The sequence below is a fragment of the Geospiza fortis genome, unplaced genomic scaffold, assembly GCF_000277835.1.
Source record: "Geospiza fortis unplaced genomic scaffold, GeoFor_1.0 scaffold874, whole genome shotgun sequence".
NCBI classification, from domain to species: domain Eukaryota; kingdom Metazoa; phylum Chordata; class Aves; order Passeriformes; family Thraupidae; genus Geospiza; species Geospiza fortis.
Window position 1 is genome coordinate 788,216 of NW_005054456.1, and position 15,238 is coordinate 803,453.

At 53.4% G+C, this 15,238-nt stretch overlaps 2 protein-coding genes across 2 annotated transcripts in view; one reads left to right on the plus strand and one right to left on the minus strand.

The window, feature by feature from the left end:
- OPHN1 (oligophrenin 1) overlaps positions 1-4,903 on the plus strand; it is a 38,284-nt gene extending 33,381 nt beyond the window's left edge. The window contains exons 21-24 of the mRNA XM_031062677.1: positions 504-669; positions 1,607-1,657; positions 2,365-2,415; positions 2,591-4,903. Coding sequence (XP_030918537.1) covers positions 504-669; positions 1,607-1,657; positions 2,365-2,407 — 260 coding nt within the window. The 3' untranslated portion in view covers positions 2,408-2,415; positions 2,591-4,903. The remainder of the gene's footprint in view (positions 1-503; positions 670-1,606; positions 1,658-2,364; positions 2,416-2,590) is intronic.
- Positions 4,904-13,179: 8,276 nt separating this feature from the next.
- The window catches only part of AR (androgen receptor), a 38,808-nt gene continuing 36,749 nt past the window's right edge, over positions 13,180-15,238 (minus strand). Inside the window, exons 7-9 of the mRNA XM_031062678.1 lie at positions 14,928-15,058; positions 14,569-14,726; positions 13,180-14,299 (exon numbers count right to left, since the gene is read on the minus strand). Of these exons, the coding sequence (XP_030918538.1) occupies positions 14,144-14,299; positions 14,569-14,726; positions 14,928-15,058 (445 nt within the window). The 3' untranslated portion in view covers positions 13,180-14,143. The remainder of the gene's footprint in view (positions 14,300-14,568; positions 14,727-14,927; positions 15,059-15,238) is intronic.

The window sequence follows — 15,238 nt, forward strand, 5'->3', positions numbered from 1 at the left end:
GTCTGACACTCATTCCTTGTTGACTTGATTCTTAAAGACTTTGAAGGGTTAAGTGAATAGTAAGGTTGGCTGGATCTTGGGGAAGAAAAGAAGCCGAGGAGAGGACAGGTGGTGTCACTGTCCAGGATGAAAGCTCAGCTGCAGGAATCACCAGTTTGTGCTGTTCCTCTCCCATTCACAGAGCAGCACCGCACAGGGTTTGGTTAAGAACACTTGTCATTCCCAGGAAGTATCAGCTTCACAGTCAGCAACTGCATTAAGTTTGTCCTTGCAGGTCCAGCTCCAGCCCCTGTTCCAGTGTCAGGAAAGCTTTTCTGGGACAGGTAGTGTGGGAACTTCTTTCCCTGGACTCTGTCCCTCTATTCTGGCTATTGGCCGCTGTCAGTGAGAGTGTTGAGGCAGAGGGGCAGAACTAAACCCATGGACCTGTTCAGTGCCCCTTCATAAATAGCTGGCCTCTGCCAGAGCTTCCTGCTCAGTGTTTGTTATCTCCATCCCTGCAGGTGACTGTGACGGTGTCCCTAAGCCACGTTCCCATGGTGATAAGCCTGTGATAACGCGTCCCCCTGTGAGACCTCCGGATCCACCGTGCCGGACTCCCCTCCCTCCAAAGCTGGAGCAGAGGCCAGATCTGATAGCAGGGACAGCAGAGGAGATGCCCTCATCTGTGTAAGCCAGCAGCCCGTGGAGGGTGCTTGGTGCTGGTGGGGACACTTGGGGGCTCAGTGGCTGGAGCCTGTGGATGCTCCCTTGGTGCTGGTGCAAGTGCAAGTTTGAATGTCACTTGGAAAGCTGAGCAGAGGGCACGGCCAGGGAGGGGAGTGGGGCCACAGCGAAGGCAAACATGAAGCTCTGGAGCTGCTCAAGCACAGACCCAGGGCTGAGCCTTGCCCCATCCCCTTCCCTGCTGTTCCTGGGTTGGTGGAGCTGAGCCCTTCCCTGTCTGCCCCCAGCAAACCTCCCAAGCAAGACACTTTCTGGGGCAGGACAAGATCCAGCTTGGATCTTAAGGGAACTGTGTGAAGTTCAGCTTCATCTCATCCTCAGATTTCTTTCAGATTTTAAGAGAGCAGAAACCCTGCTGGCTTTAGTGGGAATTAACCTAAAGAAAACAAAAGGTGCCATGAGGGTCAGCTCTGTGCCAGAACTCCCTTAATTCCTTCTCTGGGATAATTTAACTTCTCTTTCTTGATCATGGGTGGGAGCACAAAAACACTAAAGGAAAGACCATAAAGGGCATGGATGCACATAGGATTATAGGCAAGAGCACAGGAATAATGACTGGATGTGGCACATGGTGCTATGTTTTAGTTGGTGTGATGGTGCTTGGTCAAAGATTAGACTCCATGATCTTGGAGATGTTTCCCAGCCTAAATGATTCCATGATTCCATGGTTCTATAAGCAGCCCACCCAAAGCACTGGCAGGTGGTGTGCGGGTGGAGCGAGCACAGAAGGAGCCCGGCTCTGCCTTGGCACAAGAACTGTCAATTGAAGGTGATCTCTGCAGTGCTGCCAATGCTGCAGCTCATTCCCCTGGCACAGAGCAGATCTCATTAGCAAGTTGCCAGGTCAAATCAGGAGAGACTTCTCCTGTTTTCTTTGCAGGGTGGCCTCTAGGACCAAGTTCTTTGAGACGGCATCCCGAAGAACAGGCAGGTAAGGCTGGCACGGGGAAGGTTCTGTGTGGAGAGCAGCAGCCCTGCAGCACAGGGTGCTCCCTCTGAGGCAGAGCCAGCACAGACAGCCCCAGCCCCAGGCCTGCCTTGTCTTGTACTCTCAAACAGCAGATGGGGCTCAGCTAAAATGCTGAAACTAAACAAAGAGCACAAAGCATAAAATGTGAGTCCAGATACAGACTTGATAAATTAAATCCACCAAGCACAAACATCCCTGTAGATCCCTGTTACCGGGTGTGTGGATCTGTGTGGTGTAGTGCCCACTGTACTCAGGCTTTGTGGGAAGATCAGGTCATGGGTGAGGTGATGAGGGCTGGTTAGGTCCCAGCAGCTGCCAAGAGAGCATGGCTGGTCCAGCCCAGGGGGTGTGCAGACAGTGAGCTAGGTGGTTATGGGGACAGTGTGGGCAGAGCCCTCAGCTCTGAGTGGCAGCAGGTGCCATTTGTGAAAATATTTGCCCAAATAAGCCTCAGCTTCCTGCTTTGAAAAGCTGCCAATCTTTGCCCGAGAGAGCAGGTTTGTGTGTAAGTCTGAGAACTGCTGCTGCAGGTACTGAGAAAACATTTGTGCTATTGCAAAACTGACCCCTCCCTGCCCATTACCCAGCCTCGAGGAGCTTGTGGAACTGAGTTGGAGCTTGCTTCTTGCACTCATTTTTTCTCTATTCTTCTACTTCCTTTTATGCAGTTCTTCATCACCACAAGGCAGGATCCCAAGTGATGAGAGCTGAGGCTAAAGGTATGTGTTTATAACAACAAATTGAATAATAAACTGAAAGCGGACAGGTAAGACAAATCAGCATTTATGGGGTTTGTGGAGGGAACAAACAAATTATGTGAGATTCTAGTGGTTCTGCCATTACTGGTTGATTTGCATTGCTGCACAGAACATGGAGCTTGTTTTCTTCTTCCAGGCTTTGTAAGCACACCTCAGCCCAGCTGGACCCGGGAGACTTTCTGTGCTTGTGACCCAGGAGTCAGAGCTGAGCCTTGCCAGCCCCAGTGCCCTGGAGAGCAGCTATCTTACTGGACGATGATTTCCAAGCCACAAGTGGCTCAAGAAATTAGGAGAGAGAGACCACGATGGAGAGCAGGTCCTGCCCACACATCTGTGTTGAACTGTTCCCTGCCCTCCCACCTCTCCTCCCCTCTCCTCCCGTGTGTGCCATGCAGGTGATGGCAGCATGGGCAGGGTGGGGGGACACGGACCGCCTGTGGAAGGGACAGTGGAGCCCCTGTTCACCTGCTCACTTTTGGGAAACACGCCTTGAAAAGGGTGTTTGGACAGCACAAGAGCTGAGTCCCTCTGTTTGATTGCAAGGGCAAAACAGCTGCAGTCCCCCCTTGCCCTGCTTGCCCTGAGATCCCCTTCCTTTGTGCTTGTGTCCCTCACTTGGTGAGTGTCAGTGTGTGGGACAGCTGTGCCTGCTAATGCTGCCCATGGTGACAAAAGCTGGGCAGGGATGGAGGAATCACTGTGCCCAGCTCTGTGGGATGTCTCCTCATCTCCTCCTGGATGTCCCTGGCCTGGGACACTACACTGACAGACAGGCTTGGCCAGGGGCTTAGCCTGAGCCATGGCCACAGCCTTGCCTGGGATCAGCTCTCAGGCAGCAGCCTGGGGTCAGCAGCCCCCAAGGGTGCAGCAGGGGGAAGGGGGCAGCAGGTGCTCCTCCTCTTCCTCCGCTGCCTCCTCTTCCATGAGCCACACTCCCACCAGATGCACTTCTCACAGACCCACCAAGAAGTCTCCATCCTGGGTGATTGTGATGGCGAGCACAGAGGTGCTGAGGATCTGAAACTCAGTTTGTGGGTCAAACCTATTGTTTGGCTTTTTTTTTAAGAACTGCCCAGTTTGTTGTCTGCTTGTTTATTCATTTCCAGTACAAGATGCCCAGCCTGTCCCTCAGCCATGGCCCTGTGGATGATGCCCATTGGCCCAGGAGGTGTCCCTTGCCAGGACCTCTGTGGCACTAGAGGCTTGTCTGTTGCTCCAGCTGCCACCAGGGCCCAGCTCCAGGGCTGTGCATGGCAGAGAGCTACTTCCCTGCTTCTTCCATCTGCCCAAAGATGACTCCCTCCTTTTGAATGGTTTTCTTTAGGTGCTGAGAGCATTTGCAAACCAGTGGCCAAACATTCCCACAGCTGCTTCCCAGGTGCTCCATTCCCTGCAGCATGGTGTCCTGCCTGGTGCAGGTCCTTCCCACCTCCTGGCACTTTGTGTGACCTCGTGTCTCTTATTGCTGAATGGCACACAGCTCACGTGTGTCGTGTCCATGGTGCTCTCACTCCCTTGGCTTCAGCAGTGCCCCAGCTGCTCCGTCCTTTAGGCCTGGCACATGAAAGTGGCTTTAAAACCGAACCAGCCCTGTGCTGTGGCAGTTCAGGCTGTGCCACGTGCACTGGCAGCCCCTGGGGCTGTGCTGGGCCCCTCCTGCTGCAGCCCCTCACCAGGGGCTCAAGGACAAGGCACAGGGGTTCTGATCAGGAGTCTCTGAACAGGAATGGAGCTGAAGATGGAGCCAGCTGCTCTGACCAGCCTGGCAGTGGGGCCACCTGCCTGCAGCATATCACCCCCTGGCCCTGTTGGGGTGTTGGGCCTGTGGCTCCCACACAAAAGGCCAGCATTTCCCTACTGTCTTTCTTGGTTTGGGACACTCTTTGGGGACCCCTCAAGCCTGTCAGTTGGGGAAGCTCCTTGGGTTGTGCTGATGCACGTGGCTCTGGAGGTGACATTCTGTGAGAGCAGCGGCAGTCACATCCTCCTCCTGCTTGTGCCCACTGCCCAGAACAGACCCCCAGGACAGAGCTGGGCTCCATGGGTAGGGAGAATCCATCGGTGACTGGGTTTCAGTCTGACAATGTGAGCAGTGGGGAGAGGCAGCTTCCTGCAGACTATTTCATGGTGTCCTTTTAAAGTTCTTTGTCACTTGTATGTCTGTGCTGATTTTTCCTGCACCTGTGGGTGCAGCTGAACACTGGGGACCAGCAGTTGGGGCGGTGGGGACGCTGGTTGTGCTGGCAGGGGGCTGCCATTTCCTGCTGCTGTGGGGCCCAATCCCTGCTGCTGTGAGCACAGTCCCTGCTGCCAGTGGCCCAGGAGTGACAGCTGGGAATGTGGGATCGCCCTGTGCAGCATGGCAGCCCCCAGCATCAGCCCTGGAGCCATTGTGATGTGTACAAGCTTAGGTTACTGCAAGTGTTTATAAAGTTTCCATGAAATGAAACGGCCATCTCAGTGTGTTTTGTTCCTCTTCACCCTGGGCCCAAGTGCTGTCCCCACTGTGCCCTCTCTCCAGGCAGGCCCTGCTGTGGGGGCCCAGCTCTGTGCCCCAGGGAGGCCACACAGGGCTGTGTCCATGGGATTGGGAGTGCCCTGGGCACTGCCATAGCCCCACTCTGGGTCTGCAGTCCCCAAAGCTGGTTTTCTGCATTTTCTCACTGGAGAAGCTGCCCTGCCTATCAAGGCTGAATATTCCTGTGCTGCTGCAGTGCCTGGACAGCATCCTGTGCCCTGGGTCACCAAGACTCCACTTTTCCTGTGACCACCAATGGCTTCTTTCCATCTATCCAGCACTCTTTTCCCCTCCTCACATCTGTTTCCCCCCTCCTTTGACATTGCACACCAGTGTTTGCTTTTCAGGCCTCTTGCTTTCCTTTAGCAGTGAGCCCTGTCCCAGGAGAGAACAGCTTCTCTCTCTGACACGGGAATCTCACAGCCAGCTTTGGAGCCCGCATTTCTGGAGAAGCCTGACAGAGGTGACCGCTCCAGAGGATGCTCCTGGGAAACAGGGACAGCCAAGGTGCCTCCACAGCCACAAGGGTCCCCAGCTGGAGAAGGAGAGCATTCCCACCCACACCCTGCTCAGGGCTGCCTGGTTAGGTTACTGGTTTTGGGATCCTCCTGCAATTATTTTGTGCAGGCCCCGCCCCTGCCCACGGGCCCTTGGTGCAGCACAGGCCAGGTTTGCCAGGCCAGGTTTGTCAGCTCCAAGAGGTCTGTGCCAGGCCAGGTTTGCTAGGCCAGGTTTGCCAGACCTGAGAGGTCTGTGCCAGGCCAGGTTTGCCAGGCCAGATTTGCCAGGCCAGCTTTGCCAGCTCTGAGAGGTCTGTGTCAGGCCAGATTTGGCCAGGCCAGGTTTGCCAGCTCCAAGGGATCTGTGCCAGGCCAGGTTTGCCAGGCCAGGTTTGCCAGGCCAGCTTTGCAGCTCCAAGAGGTATGTGCCGGGCCAGGTTTGCCCAGGCCAGATTTGCCAGGCCAGGTTTGCCAGACCAGCTTTGCCAGCTCTGAGAGGTCTGTGCCATGCCCTGGCTCTGGGCCCAAGCAGCCGGAGCATTCCCGGGGCGGGCATGGACACAATGCACCAGAAGCAGCAGCTGGAGGGTTTTCTGCTTGTTTTTTCTGGCTTCTTGTTTCTCTCAAAAGTTTCCTTGTGGGTCTGTAACTTTTCCAGGGCTGGATGAATTCAAAACAGCGGCGTTTGGGGAACTAAACTGTTTCCTTTCCTCAATAGGCCTTGTATGAAGTGATCGTGAACTGGAACAAGCATTGAGGCACTGCCCCAATAATCCTTGTCTGCCAACCCACAGGTGCCTGGCTTGCTTTCTTACAGAAAACATTTGGATTTAATATGAGCAAGAAAATTATTTTCCAGCACAAGTAAAACCTTTCAGGTTTTTATAGAGAGAAGATAACAAAACAAGCAGTTCCAAAGCTTGAGCCTGAGCCTCAGTGAGTTCTTCCCAGAGGAAGATTTGAAGAGGCCAAAGACTCTGCAGCAGACACATCTGTGTGATAAATTTAGAATTGAAATATACTTAGTGGAGCACTGACATCTGAAATTTATGTGCTACACAGAGACCCGTGAAGGCGCTGGAATCCACCCACGTGGGATTCCTTGGAGGATCAGAGCTGTAGTTTTCAGCTCTGTAGTTCTCCCTGACCCATCCCACTGCACCATTACCCATCTGGATGCTCCGAGCTGGGAGCAGCTCCCTGTGCTGGGTGGGTTCCTGGCAGCCCTTAGCAGGTTTCTTGGCCCATACACACGGCTGTAAATCAGGTCAGGCCTCCAAAAAGTCCTATGATTGGCTTAAACAATCAGGAGACACTTTGAACTACTAAAGGCCATAATGTTTTCCATTCTCTGTGTTTTCAGAAGTTTAAGAAGTGCTTTAACAGCCTCTGCCAGTGTCTCTAAGAGCTCCTGCAAGGCAGAACTTCTGAAGATTCTTGAAATCCTGTATAAAATGGGCCATGCCCATGAAGGCTCAGAGGCAAGGCCCCACAAGCTCCATTCTCCCACAGCTCCATCCTTCCTCACTGTGTGTCCTGCACACCCCAGCTCCCTTCAGTGCCTCCCAGAGGCTCTCCTGGTGGCCCCCACACCATGCTGCCACACGTGCCACTGCGCCCACCCTGCTCCTGTGGATGGGGCACGGGGCATGCCAGGCAGGCCCTGTTTGCCCTCCCCTTGGCACCTGCCCACCGCTGGCAGAGGGAGGCAGCAGCAGTTTTGGGTAAGGAGCAAACCCCAGTGTTGGCTGCTGTCCCTTGTGTCAGGGCACTCGAGTCAGGGTGACCCCACTGAGGTCTGTGGCTGCCACTGGCCCGTCCTGGGAACACAGGCACAGCCCTGACACCACGGCAGGCACACAGGGCTGGCTGCCAGCACTGCAGGGTCACAGTGCTGGCACTCCCAGACCCCCAGGGAGGGGAACTGATGAAAGGGCTTTTTGGGAACTCGTCAGTATTTTTGGAAACAGAACTTCTGTCTGTTTTAAAAACATGCCACTTTGTGCTATGAAGACAAGAACAAATAAATGACCTTAAAGCATGAGGCCGTTTTAGGGTTTTCATGATGTTTCCGTGTTTTCAGTTGATTTCTTCTTCATGGTAACTGGACTTTTTCCTGTGAGCTTGGTGTGCTGTTCTGCCAGGGAGCCAAGGCATCTCTAAGGGCAGCTCTGGAGCCCGCTGGCATGTGGCTCACCCCAGTGCTGGCATGGTGGCTGTCACCCTGCTGCCAGGCCCCAAAGCTACAGGAATGGTCAGGGAGGTCAGCAGCTTCCCTGTGACCTGTAGGTCCTGGTGAGCTGTGCAGGGGGGATGCAGGGTGTAGGATGTGGGATGCAGGATGTGCAGCAGAGGTGGCTGGAGCATAGCGAGGCAGAAGGAGTTCAGTGAGGTGAATTTGTCCTTCAGCTTCAGTTCTGACCCAGCAGCCCCCAAGTGGTGGCCTCACTGTCCTCCCACAGACACTGTTCAAGCCGTACGAGTTTGGGGCCACCAGAGACCAAGGCCAGTGTAAGCCCAGGATGTGTAGCCACTGAGGGACCAAGTCCATCATCCCATGAGGCACTGGACCAGTGGCTCCTGAATGTCCCTGGTGTCCAAGTGGCCATTTGGCAGGTGACACTGGGACTGACATGCTGGCAGGTACCCCATCTGCCACACCGGCCCCGAGGAGCTGAGGCCTGCTCAGTGTCCATTAAGGGTGAATTTTGAAAATAACAAAATAATTTTTCTCTGTGACTCAGAGCAAGGGATGGGATCAGGTTCCTTGAGGATGACAAACCCAAGGGTTTTTATTCTCTTGGCACACTGTTCTTCAGCTCACAGGGCACGCTGTGTGGACTGCTGCTGTGCAATTACACACCAGGCATTGCCAGCTATTTGTGGCCCAGCGAGGTTTATTTTTTCCCCCCAAGCTCTTTGCTTTGTCTCAGTGAATCAAATCTTGGCCCTGGGAAGGATTCACATCTGTGCCTTGAATTAACAAGTGGCTGATAAGCGTCTTCTTTATTACTTGGAGAGCATAGGTCAATTTTATAAAGACGTTGCAGAAGAATGGATTTACAACTGTTCATAAAGATACCAAAAACAATGACAAGAGCAGGAGGACACTGGCCTTTATTAGCTCCTTGCTTTGAGAAATATATTGATCAACTGAAATTCAATTTAAAAGACCCAAAGAGGAATATATGAAAGGATTAGCCAATTGATATGTAATTGAATTATGAGTTCAGACGTGATTCATAGTGAAATCTGAGTGTGAAAGACAGCCTACAACGATCCAATGTACAGCCTCATCTACTGGCAAATGACCCACTGATTCCCAGTGCCTTTGCTTGCTGGCAGCCATCACACCCACAGCGATTTCATGCACAAAATCGACACAAAAGCCAAATGCAGGCAGAGGGTAGAGCTCCAGCAAACCGGATTCTGCATTTATTGGACTCAGAACAACAGCGGATTTTCAGGTTACAAAAAGAACTGAACAGCAAGCGTGAGGGGCCACCCTGTGGCATGGCTGGGGGCTCACGTGGGCCCCAGGCATGGCTGAAAGAGAAAGGAGAATTTTCATGTACCCCCAGCACGGTTTCTTTACCTGGGTGCCAGGCAGGCCCCTCTCTTTGGTTACACAAATAAACGTCCTTCAGTCCCACATGGGGACTTGAGAGTTGCAGTTGTCCCCAGGGCATCCTGCACTGCACCCCATTGGCCCCAGCAGCATCTGTCACCACAGTCCAGCCCTACCAAAACACTCTGGGGCTCTCTCTTCTTTGTCCAATGCATTCAGTTCCAATTAAAAAAAAAAAAAAAAAAAAGAAAAAAACCAGGAAAAAAAAAACAAAAAAACCAACATAAAAACCCAGCTGTGTCAGCAATCCATCTAATTCCTTCTCTGGGATAATTTACCCTCAGGTCATGCTATAATTTGGGCAAAGCACTGCAATTCCAAACTGGGCCAGACCAGGCTGTGTGCTCTGCACCTTCATCATATGGTTTGTGGGGTCTCCAGGGTCACAGCCCCATGGAAATGGGGCCAAGGCGTGCCCAGTATTATGCTCAGCCCTCACCTTGGAGCCAGGCCCCTGGAAAGAACCAGCATCATACCCCAAAGTCTCTCTGCCATTCCAGGACTGCTGGCTCTTCTTCTTCTGGCAATGCTGTGGCACTGGCTTTTCTCTTTTCCTCAGCTCTGGTGGGAGGAGCAATTGCAGACTGGCCTTTGTTACTCCCAGGAACACAGCTGTGGGCTGGGAGGCTCCCCACGCAAAAAGGCACCAGCAATGAGCTTTTTGGCTTATTACAAAGAAAGTAAAATATATCAAATAGAGAACTCTTATTATTACAGAGACATGTTAACAAAGAGAAACAGCATAAAATTGCCACAGAACACCAAATATCCAGCACAGAGAGCAGCTTTTATCCACTTGCTAAGGGTTTATGGGGGTGCAGAGATTTACTCTGTGAGTCACAAGCACAGCATCCCTCTGCTGCTGAAGGGAAGGAGCACAGGGAGCAGGCACCAGTGGGCAGGGGAGGCTCTGACCCACCCAAAGGGGCTGGGACACCCTGCCTGCCCACAGCCACCCCCAGTGGCCACAGCCAGCCCTGGGCCTGCACACAGGCGCAACACAGACACTCTCTGTGACCCCAGCATTCTGCCCAAATGTGTGAGGACTCTTTGTGCAAGTCAAAGAGGGAAGGAACAAGGGACACTCCGTTGTTCCCCAATGCAAACACTGTCCCTGTCTAACCTCAAGAAGACACAGGAAGGCTGGAGAAGGTGCTGCTGACCCCAGCCTATGCTAGTGTGTGCTCTCTGCATGCCACAAAAAGGGGGACCTTTGCAAACTGGGCAGCACCCAGCCAGAAAAATAATTAAAAGTCTCCATTAAATTGGCATGTTCTGACTCATCTCCTGCAGAGCATCCAGTACCTCAGTGTGCAACCAGAGAGGACTCTTAGAGCACGTCACTAAATAGATATCTTTAGCAATAGAAAACGGGCCATGCCTTTATTTTATACAGAGATAGATAATTTTAGCATACATTATGTTATTGAAACATCCAGGGCAAGAGCTCAGCAAGGGGAGGGACACCACAGGGACTGCAGGGCTGGCTGGTGGTGGGAGGTGACTGAGGGCAGCAGCTCTCGGGCTGGCTGGGAGGCAGGTGACACCTTGGGTACCCTCAGCATTCCCTACAGACCACAGGGACAACCCCATGGCCCAGAGCAAGGAGTGGTACTGCAGGGAGGGTCCTGCCCCAGCTTCACTTCCCTCACCGAGCATCCTGTCCCCTGAGCCAAGCACAAAGGGCTTCTTGGACATTATGGCAGTGGCATGTGGATGCTGCCAGCTCTCCAGACTCAACCACAGCCTCTCCAAGCAGAGAGCTGCTGTCCTGGCTCCTGCTCCTGCTGAGGCAGGGGGTGCTGGCAGGAGCCTGTCAGGCTCAGGTGGGCACAGATCAGTGACACCTGCCCTGGGAATGCTGCATGCCATCGCAGCATTGCATTTGATCTGTCTCACTGCTTCTGGCATGACACAGGGCTGAGGAAGTGTCCCTCTTGCCCTCACTAAAGGCAGCATCCTTTATCCCACACCCTCTGTTATGGAATGGTGCCCATCCATGCACAAACACTGCTCCCAGGGAGATGCCAAGGTCTGTATCCCTTGTCCTCCATCTGCTGCCTTGGGCAGGAGCTGATGGGCTGAGCCAGGACTCAGACTGAGCCAGCTCAGAACGCCCCACACCTCTGAGATGAGCCAGAGCACAGTCAGGGAATCCACGAGGGAACATGGAGATGGCTGATTTCAGCTGTGACACCCAGGGGGTCCCAACTCCAGGGCTCAGCCCAAGGAGAGCCTCAGGGACATCTTCTTTGGGACTGTGAACACGGTGAAATTCTCCTTGCTTTATTAAAGCAAAAGTAGACAAGAAAATGCAAAAGAAAACAAAAAGCATAAAGATAAATGGCAGGAGTTGGACTTTGGTATTTCTTAAAGCCTCTTCTTCCCCAGTTCCTGCAGCAGCTCATGAAAATCCACATGGAAACAGCATTAATTCCCCCAGCAAATACACACACAGGTGCTGCGAGTCCTGGCTCCCACATTTCCTGGTAATCATATTGTAAAACCCCAACTTTTGAATTAACAAGTTGCAGACGTTTACTGTGATAGTGAAGAGACCGAGAACCTGACCTCAGTGCCCCTGACTGCCCCTCCGTCCTGGGCTGGGGGTGCTCCCCATGAGCTCCTGCCTCACTCAGCACTCGCTGTGCTGGGTGACACACACGGGGCACAGGCAGAATCCTTTCCCTGCTGCCCCACTTCTCATTCACATGGTGCTCCCACCAGCAAAGCAGGGTGGGCAAATCCCTGTTAGGTTTGGCCTCTTTTCAGTCTCCCAGCAGATGAACACCCAGCAGGACACTCATTAACCAACCAAACCTTCCCTGACACGAGCCTGTGCGAAGCACAAAGCTCTCCCAAACTGCTGTTCCAACTGCTTGGAGCCTGAGCTGATAACAGGGACTGGGAATCACCACAGTGATTCTCAGTGCTCACAGTGCTCACTGAGCTCTGCTGTGAAGAGCCAGGGAAATTTCCAGAAGACAGGGATGCACCAGATGAAAATTTTTACTGGTTCATTTGCAAATATCTGTAGCTCACACCAGCACTGAAAATGCCAGCAGCCCCCTGGCATGGGGGGGCTCTGAGAGCAGCAACCTGCTGGCTGCCAGCCAGAAAGTTCACCTATGGGTTCTGTTCCTGCCTACATGAGAGGATTTCAGGAGGAGGAGCAGGATCAGAGCCCTGTCTAGCAGAGGAAGGAAAACCATTGCAAAGAAAGATCCTCTCCTTCCATAGGGGCTTTTTCCCCACTCCTTCTTATAATGAAAATCCCATCAAAAGGTTGAAAAGCATCAGGGAAATTGTTTGTTTTACTCCAAGAGTGTAAAGGAGCATCTGCACCATGATGGCATTTCCTGGAGAGCTGGGCACAGGGTGGGCACAGGGCTCTGGGTGTGCTCACTGCCCTGGGAGGATGCAGAGTTGGCTGTTTGTCTGTGCTGGCACAAGAATCCCTCGTAGATGTCTGGGTTGGTAATGCCAGGCCATGTCACAGCCCATGCTGGCATGTGTGACCCTGGCACCAGCCTGTGTGTGTGTGCAGTCACTGACAGCCTGTCTGGGTCTGGGCAGGTGGTTTTGATGTACTCAGGATGTGCAGGAAGATGGGAACTAAAACACCACAGAGCACAGAGGCTTGGCTGCAGTGTGTGTGCTGGGGACAGGCTGGGTGTGTGGGGCAGTGCACATGGGATGGGGTGTGGGTGGTGTGTAAGGGATGGGGTGTGGGTGGTGCACATGGGATGAGGTGTGGGTGGTGCACATGGGATGGGGTGTGGGTGGTGTGGTGCATACAGGACCATGTACATGGGACAGTGAGTGCACAATGGTGTCCTCCTGGGCTGCAATCAGCCACTGCCATCAGCAGCAGCTGTGTGTGCTGCTTCCAAGAGCAGGGGATCTCTTGGTGCTTCCCTTGCAGCCCCCCAAAGAGCCCTGGTGGCAGCAGCCAGTTCCCACAGCCACCTCTCCATGGACAGGATTCAGAGAGGAGTCCCATGGTCCCACAGGTCCCGTAGACCCTGGCCTTGGTCTTGGCTCCAGAACACTCATCTTCTGGCATTGGAAAAAAAATATTTGGGACAAATGAAGGGAAAGATCATAGCTGGAATCCCAGGTCTGCAGAGCCATGACAGGAGCAGAGCAGGTGTGGGGGCAGGGGCTGCAGGTGCCCAGGGGAGCCAGGCAGGTGTGAGGTCCGAGGGCATCAGGCACTTTCAGAGGTGGGTTCAGCTTTGTCAGGGAGCAGCAGCTGGCAAGGACAGAAATGTGACTGCTGAGCACCCGGGGGTCTGCAGGGCAGACCAAGACCCAGCCGGACAGGCCATAGGAAAAACATCCCAGGTGGAAAACAGGAGCCAGCCATCGTTGGGGGATTTCCAAGGTGATCTTCCTTGGCAGGCCTTGTGCTGCAGCCTGTCCTCTCCATCGCTCGTGTCTCGGCAGTGCAGGCCAGTCCCAGGGCTGAGCTGACCACAGCAGATCCCACAGTGGCTGCAGGGCCCGTGAACTCCTCAGCCACAAATTTGCCTTGTCCCCCAGCTCTGCTCTGCTTCTCTTCTGCAGTGTTTGAACTTATCTGCCTCCCAGCACCATAGTGCAAACAAAGCAAAGAAGGAGGCTGGCGACATAACCCACACCCAAAAGCAGAGCTGCAACGTGCTTTGTGTTGTATTCTTTTTATAAAAATCACCCCAAACCCACCAACCACTGGCACTTCTTCTGCTGTCCCATGGCCCTGGGCTGCTGGAGTCACAGTGACAAACAGAGGAGAACACTCAGACATGGTGCCACTGCCCCCACCAGTCCCTGTCCATCACTGTGAGCAGCTGGTGCCAGGCAGAGGTCGGTGCCAGGGGTTCAGTTCAGAGGTACCTCAGGAAAATAGTAATCTCAGGAATCCCAGCAGGTCTGTCACTGCCTGTCCTCTTGGCCACCGCCACAGAGGGATTCCCCAAGGCACTGCAGGACAGTAGTGCAGAAGTAACAGGCAGGAGATGGCTGGAATGGGGGTGGCAGCACGGGGGTCCCTCTGAAAGATCACTGTGCGTGGAAGTAGATAGGCTTGACTTTTCCAGACAGGATCTTGGGAACCTGCACAGAGATGATCTCGGCCATCATTTCTGGGTAGTCCACGCTCACCATGTGTGCCTTGATTAGGAGATCAAATGTAAACTGATGCAGGTCCTTGGCAATCTGGGAAAGGAAGAGAGCTGGTTAAACAAGTCCCTGGGCAGTGCTTTCTCTGGGAGGATACATGACAGAGGTCCCACCTTCCCTGGGAAAGGGAAACTGGATGAGACTATCCAGTGCTCTCTCCAATTGTACCTGAACTCCTCCCACGATGGGGAGGTTGTTCCAGGGAATGATCATTCTCTCTGTGAAAAGTTTCTTTTTTATATTGTTCCTTATGCATTTAGATGGACATTATGTGTACAGATGGACATTTCCCTGTCCTCTCTTACCGGATGCACAGAGTCCAGGACCTTGGTGAGCTGGTAAAACCTCCGCGAGCAGGAGGTGGGGTTCTTCCTCTTGCAGGCAATGATCCGGTCAAGTTCCTTGATGTAATTCATGCGGAGCTCATCAAAGAGCTTCTGGTTCTTCAGGCCATCCACTGGAACTGGGTGGGAGGGGAATGAAACAGTGAGAGGAGCCCAGAGAGTGACAACAATAGGAGAGCAGGAGGAAGGCTGAAGCAGGGGACATCTCCAGCCTCCTCCTGGGAAGTGAAAGTCCAGGCACAGGAAGAGCACCAGATGCTTCAAGGGCGATGCAGCAGCAGGTGCTGGAGCTCTGTAGAGGGAAGGGTGTGCATACTTACTAATACTGAAGAAGAGGAGAGCCTTCATACAGAGGAACTCCTGGGGGGTGATCTGAAGCCACCCAAATTCCTGGGAGAGGTGCCTCATCCTGATGCACTGGCTGTACATCCTGGATTTGTGCATGCGGTACCTGGCAGGGTGAGACGGGCACAGATGGCACGGAGCCCAGCGTGCATGTGTGTGACACGGAGGACACTCCCTGACCCAGCAAACCCCACTGCCTGGCACAGCCTGATGCCAAGGGCCCAGGCTCTGCCACATGGAGCATTTTCCAGAAGGCCTGTGTGTGATCCTCACTGGACACAGATGG